At 38.6% G+C, this 9,331-nt stretch overlaps 1 protein-coding gene across 2 annotated transcripts; it reads left to right on the top strand.

Moving 5' to 3' along the window:
• The first annotated feature begins 6,820 nt into the window (after nt 1-6,820).
• Nucleotides 6,821-8,131, top strand: LOC125634982 (trace amine-associated receptor 7a-like). 2 transcript variants are annotated; one of them, XM_075126196.1, is made up of 2 exons: nt 6,821-7,692; nt 7,914-8,131. In XM_075126196.1, the coding sequence occupies exons 1-2, from the start codon at nt 6,885-6,887 to the stop codon at nt 8,129-8,131; spliced, it is 1,026 nt and encodes a 341-aa protein (XP_074982297.1). In that variant the 5' UTR covers nt 6,821-6,884. The 2 variants fall into 2 exon arrangements, with proteins under 2 accessions (XP_074982297.1, XP_074982296.1); XM_075126195.1 differs by having other exon boundaries at nt 6,821-7,711; nt 7,933-8,131.
• Nucleotides 8,132-9,331: the final 1,200 nt, after the last annotated feature.

Here is a 9,331-nt window from a genome sequence, read left to right as displayed (position 1 = left end):
ATAAAATTGTAGAACTGCCTAGAAGCCTAGGACGCCTACGAAGAGAAGACAGTGGGTGGAAACAACTGTCATTAAATATTGAAAAGACAGGACTACCAGGCTCCAGGACTGGTTCTGCAGGGTTTCCAGGCTCATGCTCTGTAGTCACAGCTCCACAATAAGGAAGAGTGCAAGGCTGGAACTGTGAATACTCCACCTGCTTTCTTGTGTTTTCTGACAGAACAGATACTGTTAATTTGATACTATATTATGCTATAAAACAATAATAGAGCAATGTCCATTGGTTGTAATTTTGTGACTGAGAAGGTAAAATGGCCCTCCAGAATTAAACAAAGGCAAAAAAAGAAAGATCAGAAATTAGATTTTCAGTGAAATTCATCTCTATTTGTTATGAAGTATGAACAATACTGGAAACAGAAATGTTTTTCCATCTCTTTAAAACCTATATGATATCATTATTTACCAAATCAATAATATAAATATTAAGTTTTTTTACTTATATATTGCTGTCAGCCTATGCGTGTTCAAATTCTTTACTTATACTATTGAATTAAGTCTTCCTACACCCATATGGAATGGATATTATTATCCTCATTTAATGGATAAGAAAATTGAATTTCAAAGGGAGATGGACATTTAACTCCCTTAGGCTCCTTTGAAAAATGCAACCAAAGAGATTAAGCGTTCTTTAAATACATTAGGAGAATGAGAAAGAGAAAGAAAAAGAGAAAGAGAAAGGAAAGTGTTGGTCTTCTACTTAGCAGGGAAGGAGAGATAATAACTGATGACCTCCAAAAAACTGAGGCATTTAATGCTTATTTTGCTTCACTAAAAAGGTTAATAGGGATCACATACTCAACTCAATTAATATTAACAACAAGAGGGAAGGAATACAAGCCAAAGTAGGGAATGAACAGGTTAAAGAATATTTAGATAAATTAGATGTATTCAAGTTCATCTTAAGTACTTATGGAAGTAGTTGAAGCAATCTCAGAACCACTCGCAATTATCTGTGAGAACCCCTGGAAGATGAGTGAGGTCCCAGAAAACTGGAGAAGGGCAAACATAGTATCTATCTTTAAAATGGGGAACAAAGAGGACCAAGGGAATTATGGACCAGTCAGTCTAAGTCTGATACCTGGAAAGATATTAGAACAAATTAGGGCTGTCAATTAATCACAGCTAACTCACGCGATTAACTCAAAAAAATTAATTGTGCTTAAAAAGTTAATCTTGATTAATCCCACTGTTAAACAATAAAATACCAATTAAAATTAATTAAATATTTTGGATGTTTTTCTACATTTTCAAATATATTGACTTCTATTTCAACACAGAATACAAAGTGTACAGTGCTCACTTTATATTATTATTTTTATTACAAATATTTTCCAGTGTAAAATGATGAATAAAAGAAATAGTATTTTTCAATTCAACATACATACAAATACTGTAGTGCAATCTCTTTATCGTGAAAGTGTAACTTACAAATGTAGATTTTTTTTGTTACATAATTGCACTAAAAAACAAACCAATGTAAAATTTTAGAGCCTAAAAATCCACTCAGTCCTACTTCTTGTTCAGCCAATCGCTTAGACAAAGAAGTTTGTTTACATTTATGGGAGATTCTTCTGCCTGGTTCTTACTTACGTCACCTGAAAGTGAGAAGAGGTGTTTGCATGGCACTTTTGTAGCTGGTGTTGCAAGGTATTTACATGCCAGATATGCTAAACATTCGTATGCCCCTTCATGCTTCGGTCACCATTCCAGAAGACATGCTTCCATGCTGATGACGCTCATTAAAAAATAATGTGTTAATTAGATTTGTGACTGAACTCCTTGGGGGAGAATTGTATATCTCCTCTTCTGTTTTCATAGAATCATAGACTATCAGGGTTGGAAAGGACCTCAGGAGGTCATCTAGTCCAACCCCCTCCTCAAAGCAGGACCAAACCCCAGCTAAATCATCCCAGCCAGGGCATTGTCAAGCCTGACTTTAAAAACCTCTGAGGAAGGAGATTCCACCACTTTCCTAAGTAACCCATTCCAGTGCTTCACCACCCTCCTAGTGAAAAAGTTTTTCCTAATATCCAACCTAGACCTCCCCCACTGCAACTTGTGACCATTACTCCTTGTTCTGTCATCTTCTACCAATGAGAACAGTCTAGAGCCATCCTCTTTGGAACCCCCTTTCAGGTAGTTGAAAGCAGCTATCAAATCCCCCCTCATTCTTCTCTTCTGCAGACTAAATAATCCCAGTTCCCTCAGCCTCTCCTCATAAGTCATGTGCTCCTAATCATTTTTGTTGCCCTCCGCTGGACACTTTCCAATTTTTTCACATCCTTCTTGTAGTGTGGGGCCCAAAACTGGACACAGTACTCCAGATGAGGCCTCACCAGTGCCGAATAGAGGGGAACGATCATGTCCCTTGATCTGCTCGCTATGCCCCTACTTATACATCCCAAAATGCCATTGGCCTTCTTGGCAACAAGGACACACTGTTGACTCATATCCAGCTTCTCGTCCACTGTAACCCATAGGTTCTTTTTTGCAGAACTGCTGCCTAGCCATTTGGTGCGTAGTCTGAAGCGGGGCACGGGATTCTTCTGTCCTAAGTGCAGGACTCTGCACTTGTCCTTGTTGAACCTCATCAGATTTCTTTTGGCCCAATCCTCTAATTTGTCTAGGGCTCTCTGTATCCTATCCCTACCCTCCAGCATATCTACCACTCCTCCCAATTTAGTGTCATCTGCAGACTTGCTGAGGGTGCAATCCATGCCATCCTCCAGATCATTAATAAAGATATTGAAGAAAACCAGCCCCAGGACCAACCCTTGGGGCACTCCACTTGATATTGGCTGCCAACTGGAGATGGAGCCATTGATCACTACCCTTTGAGCCTGATGATCTAGCAAGCTTTCTATCCACCTTACAGTCCATTCATCCAGTCCATACTTCTTTAACTTGCTGGCAAGAATACTGTGGGAGACCATATCAAAAACTTTGCTAAAGTCAAGGAATAACACATCCACTGTTGTCTCCTCATCCACACAGCCAGTAATCTCATCATAGAAGGCAATTAGGTTAGTCAAGCATGACTTACCCTTGGTGAATCCATGCTGACTGTTCCTGATCACTTTCCTCTCCTCAGAGTGCTTCAGAATTGATTCCTTGAGGGCCTGCTCCATGATTTTTCCAGGGCCTGAGGTGAAGCTGTCTGGCCTGTAGTTCTCCAGATCCTCCTTCTTCCCTTTTTTATTTGAATTCTGCCATATATTCATGCTATAACAGTCTCAGATGATGACCCAGCACATGTTCGTTTTAAGAACACTTTCACAGAAGATTTGACAAAACGCAAAGAAGGTACCAATGTGAGATTTCTAAAAATAGCTACAGCACCCGACACAAGGTTTAAGAATCTGAAGTGCCTTCCAAAATCAGAGAGAGATGAGGTGATGAGTATGCTTTCATAAGTCTTAAAAGGGCAACACTCAGATGTGGAAACTACAGAACCCGAACCACCATCAGCTTTCTACCGGTGGCATCTGACTCAGATGATGAAAATGAACATGCATAGGTCTGCTCTGCTTTGGATCGTTACCGAGCAAAACCCATCATCAGCATGGACGCATATCCTATGGAATGGTGATTGAAGATGAAGGGACATATGAATATTTAGCACATCTGGCATGTAAATATCTTGCAATACTGGTTACAACAGTGCAATGAGAACACCTGTTCTCATTTTCAGGTAACATTGTAAACAAGAAGTGGACAGGATTATTTCCTGCAAATTGTAACCAAACTTGTTTCTCTGATCGATTGGGTGACATAGCACTGAGTGGACTTGTAGGCTCTAAAGTTTTACATTGTTTTATTTTTTAATGCAGTTATATTTTTGTACATAATTCTACATTTGTAAGTTCAACTTTCATGATAAAGAGATTGCACTACAGTACTTGTATGAGAGGAATTGAAAAATACTATTTCTTTTATCATTTTTACAATGGAAATATTTGTAATAAAAATAAATATAAATTGAGCACTGTAAACTTTGTATTCTGTGTAGTAATTGAAATAAATATATTTGAAAATGTAGAAAACATCCACACATTTAAATAAATGGTATTCTATTATTGTTTAATGGTGCTAATAATTGCGCAATTAATTGAGAATAATTTTTTAAATTGCTTGACAGCCCTAGTACAAATTAGTAAACAATCATTTTGGAAGCTCCTAAAGGATAATAAGGTGATAAGGAATAGGCAAAATGGACTTCTCAAGAACAAACCATGCAAAACCAATCTAATTTCCTTCTTTGGCCTAGTGGATAAGGGGGAAGCAGTGTACATGATATTTCTTGATTTTAGTAAGACTTCTGACAAAGTCCCTGACAGTTTCTTAAAGAAATTAGGGAAATGTGGTCTATATGAAATTACTGTACAGTAGGTGAACAACTGGTTGAAAGGTCTTCTCAAAGAGTAGTTATCAATGCTTTGCTGTCAGACTGGGAGGGTATATCTAGTGGGGTCCTGCAAGGATTGGGCCGCGGTTCATTAACATTAACATTTTCATTAATGACTTTGAAAAGGGAGTGGAGGGTATTTTTATAAAATTTGTTGATGACACCAACCTAGGAGGAATTTAAAGCAGTTTGGGAGGACAGTATTAAAATACAATATGACTGACAAATTGGAGAATTGGTCTGAATTCAACAAGATGAAATTTAGTAAAGATAAGTGGAAAGTACTTCACTTAGGAAGGAAAAATCAAAATGCACAACTACAAAATGCAGAATCACTGGCTAGTACAGAACAACCTCAGAGTTACGGACACCTCAGGAATGGAGGCTGTCCGTAATTCTGAAATGTTCGCAACTCTGAACAAAGTTCAGTTTGGGCTCCAGATCCAGCAGCTGACATTCCAGGCCAGGATTCAGCAGCAGCTAAGCTCTTTACTGAACCCTGGCATGAGTTTACAACTTTGTCCCACTCTGGGGGCAGAGGTGTGTGTGTGGGTGTGGGTGGGTGGAATAAAAACAGTGCGTCCCCCTCCTGGCAGAGGGAAGAGGGGGTAAAAACAGCATGTTCCCCTGCTGGCGGGGGGCGGGTGGGTGAAAGAAAAGCTTCAGAAAAAATACTACCTACGCAGACAAGAGGGGTTCTCCTGTGTAGGTAATCCACCTCCCCGAGAGGCAGTAGCTAGGTTGATCGGAGAAATTTCCCATCGACCTACTGCTGGCCACAGTGGGGGTGAAATTGCTTTAACTGCGGTGGAGCCCAGGGGTGTGGATTTTCGTATCCCTGAGTGATGTAATTCTACCGACATAAGTTCATAATGTAGACCAGGCCTAAGGGCCTGAACACCACTAAAGAATCGACCTGCATTTCTGAGGAACCTATAAGCCATGGAGAATATAGGTTTGGAATGGAAGCGCCATCTCGACCATACTTCTATACCTACTCAATCTCATTGAAGAAGATAGGACCTAAATCATATGTGGTCCACAGCTCCTTTGCCCTCACCAGCCCAGCATTTGCACAGTCCCTTAGCAAGTGGCCTCCAGGGAAGATCAGAGCTTCTTCCACGAACTTTACACTTGCAGAAACCCATGGGGCAGGGGAACTTCTGTGGTTAGGCCAGAAGAAGGAGGGGATATATTGGCAGCCTGGCCAGGTATACTCAGGGAACTTCCGCACCCTGGCTATTCCAAAGCCATAGAAGCCATGGCAACTAGACTGCAATTTAGGGTTGCCCAAATTTGCATTGGGGGCTGCTCTGGACTACAGAAGACACAATCTGCTTCAATCGTTCCTCCATTCTTAGCACTAGAATGAGTTTAGCCCAGAGTGTAGAAAAATGGCCAAAAATATGAGAGGGAGAGAAATAAAAATACCCCACTGCAAGATCAATAAAGGTGGGATAGATTTTCTTTAACACAGGTACCATTCTCTATGACCTCAGATTCCCTAGTCATTACTGTAAATTGCTTTGTCAGGAATACAAATACTGAGATAACACCTGGTTGCTGTGGGAGCCAGTTAAATTTGTTTTCAAAAAATAAAGGAAGGATCTTATAATGAGACTTACTTCAAACATATGCATGACAGTATATGCTTAATTAGAGGACTGTCTTGTGATAAATCACAGTAGATTCCTTAATGATGGGGTTTTTTTCAAGGCTCTAAGTATGTCCCTTTACCAGAGGGATTTCATTTTATGGGATAATCACTAAATTTCCCTTGTGTTTGCTGTTTTTCCCCTCACCCCAACCCTCATTTTTGAGAGGACAGCATGCCAGTACTTTCTCATTAACTTTGCTAAAACAACTCCAAGGATGAAACACTACTGAAAACAGGTGTCTCTTCCTGCCTTCTATTCACATTTTAATCCAGGGTTATATCTGAAGAAAAGCTTCTCAAAAGGTAAGGCATTAGGAGTCCCTCCAACTAGTGTAAGGTCAATGGGAGTTTTGCAATTGACTTAAATAGAAAGATCAGGCATTGAGGAAATTTAAATAAATATGAATAGGTAAAAATAAATTCTATATTATAGCACAGGAGAAACTTTTCAATTATAAAGTATTTTTGCTACTTATTTATTTCAAAATGCCATTGAAAGCTGTAGTTACAAATATTTTGCTATGTTCTTTCTTTCTATTTAGGTACAGAGTTATAGTATTTCTTTCTATTTACGTACACAGTTATAGTATACTTATGGAAATCATCAACACATAGGAATGATTGTACTCTCACTCATAACAACTTTAATTCTCTTTTTCAGAAAGATTTAAAAACTGAAGAGCTTGACCAACAAGTTTCACGCCATCAATGTTAGTATACAAACGCAAACACAAAAAAGTTTAGAGTAGTTAAGAGCACAACATGACTTCAGCGCTTTTTCAGAATGAAGAAGCACAATATTGCTTTGAGAATATTAATGGATCTTGCTATAAAACATCGTGGTCTTCTGGAATCCGCATAACTTTGTATGTTGTGCTTAGTTTTCTGACAATTCTTACACTAGGTGGAAACCTAATGGTAATGATTACAATTGCTTATTTCAAACAGCTTCACTCTCCTACAAATATTTTGCTCGTCTCCTTGGCATGTGCTGATTTTTGTTTGGGTCTGACGGTGCTGCCCTTCAGCAGTATAAGATCTGTCGAAACATGCTGGTATTTTGGTGAAACATTCTGTAGATTCCACAGTTGTTTAGATGCATCTTTTTGTTATTCATCAATATTTCACTTGTGTTTCATCTCTGTTGATCGCTACGTTGCTGTTACTGATCCTTTAATTTACCCTCTCAAGTTCACAGTGCCAGTTTCAGTCATGTGCATAGCTGTTACATGGACATTTTCCTTAGTATACAGTTTTTCTGTTGTCTTCACTGGGGCTAATGACAAAGGGATACAAGAATTAGTAAATACCTTCTCCTGTGTAGGAAGCTGTCAACTTGTCTTCAACAAAACATGGGTGGTTGTAACCTCTCTCCTTTATTTCATACCTTCTTTTACAATGATAGCACTTTACAGCAAAATCTTTGCTGTGGCTAAACGACAAGCTAGAATGATAGAGAGAAGCAACAACACCCAGTCACCTGATAACTACAGTGACAGAGTTAGCAGAAGAGAGAGGAAAGCTGCTAAAACCCTGGGTATAGCTGTGATTGCTTTTTTGGTATGTTGGTCACCCTTTTTTATAACTAAAAAGAAAAGGAGTACTTGTGGCACCTTAGAGACTAACCAATTTATTTGAGCATGAGCTTTCGTGAGCTACAGCTCACTTCATCAGATGAAGTGAGATGTAGCTCACGAAAGCTCATGCTCAAATAAATTGGTTAGTCTCTAAGGTGCCACAAGTACTCCTTTTCTTTTTGCGAATACAGACTAACACGGCTGTTCCTCTGAAACCCGTTTTTTATAACTGTAATAATTGATGCTTTCCTTAACTTCATAACTTCACCCCTTCTCTTTGACATCATGGTTTGGTTCACTTATTCCAGCTCTGCCATTAATCCTTTGATTTACTCTGTCTTTTATCCTTGGTTTCGAAAAGCAATGAAAGTGATTCTGAGCTGTAAAATGCTCCGGCTTGACTGTTCAACAATGAATTTGTTTCCAGAATGAAAACCTATCCGCTCCTGCACAAAGCTACTCAACTCACATTTCACAGTCCTTGTCCTTTTCATAAAATCTGGCTGTGTATTTCTTTTTCTGGATGAAATATTGTCATCTTGCTTTTATACTTTGTAAAACTTTTTATCATTGTGAAAAACTGGTTTATCACATGATATCAAGACAATTTATTTACAGATACTGTTAATACTAAATTATGCTATGAAATAATAATAGAGCAATGTCCACTGGTTGTAATTGTGTAACTGAGAAGACAGAAAGGCCCTCCACAATTAAACAAAGGTAAAAAAGAAAGATCAAAAATTAGTTTTTCAGTGCAATTCATCTCTGTTTGTTAGGAAGGGATAACAATACTGCGAAACAAATGTTTTTCCATACCTTTAAAACCTATATGGTATAATTTACCATATCAGTAATATAAACATTAATATTTTATGAAAAATACTATGGGGTGTAAATTTGTTTAAGTGGTTTTGCAATACATGTATTTAGCTTGTAAACTGTTTAGACCAGGGACTGTCTTCCACTATATGTTTTTACAGGCCTTAGCACACTGGGGGCTGAGATTTCATTAGGCACTACTTTAATTCAAATAAATAAATAAATGCATATAATAATAAATTATTGTTAATCATTCTGATGAGCCACAGGAATAAAAACTGCCTTGGAGACATCTTCTGTTCAGTTGATGATTTCATGCATTTATCACTAATTTTATTGTTCAAAACTGAAGATAAAAGAAGCGTAAATCAAATGTTTGATATTAGAGGATAAAATTCACACCAGTACCCAAGGCCCTCTGTACCACTTAAGCTCTATAATGAAGGTGTTCAATAAGGTGTTCAATAACAAGCACTCGACAGAGTTTTATACTGTAGAATGCTCAATGAAACTTTACATGACCAGCCTGCACAGCAAAGGTTTAGTATCATCCGCAAATTTGCTGAAAGTGCAATCCACACCATCCTCCAGATCATTTATGAAGATATTGAACAAAACCGGCCCCAGGACCGACCCCTGGGGCACTCCACTTGACACCGGCTGCCAACTAGACATGGAGCCATTGATCACTACCCGTTGAGCCCGACAATCTAGCCAACTTTCTACCCACCTTCTAGTGCATTCATCCAGCCCATACTTCTTTAACTTGCTGACAAGAATACTGTGGGAGACCGTGTCAAAAGCTTTGCT

This window comes from Caretta caretta, chromosome 3 (genome assembly GCF_965140235.1).
Source record: "Caretta caretta isolate rCarCar2 chromosome 3, rCarCar1.hap1, whole genome shotgun sequence".
Lineage (NCBI taxonomy): Eukaryota > Metazoa > Chordata > Testudines > Cheloniidae > Caretta > Caretta caretta.
Note: the sequence above shows the minus strand (reverse complement) of the source record. Positions and strands in the feature narration are given on the sequence as shown.

Bases quoted from the DNA above. Each gene is read 5' to 3' on its own strand.
- LOC125634982 (XM_075126196.1), top strand. From the start codon at position 6,885: ATGACTTCAGCGCTTTTTCAGAATGAAGAAGCACAATATTGCTTTGAG. The intron at 7,693-7,913 runs CACCCTTTTTTA...TGTTCCTCTGAA, and splicing joins TGCTTTTTTGGTATGTTGGT to ACCCGTTTTTTATAACTGTA.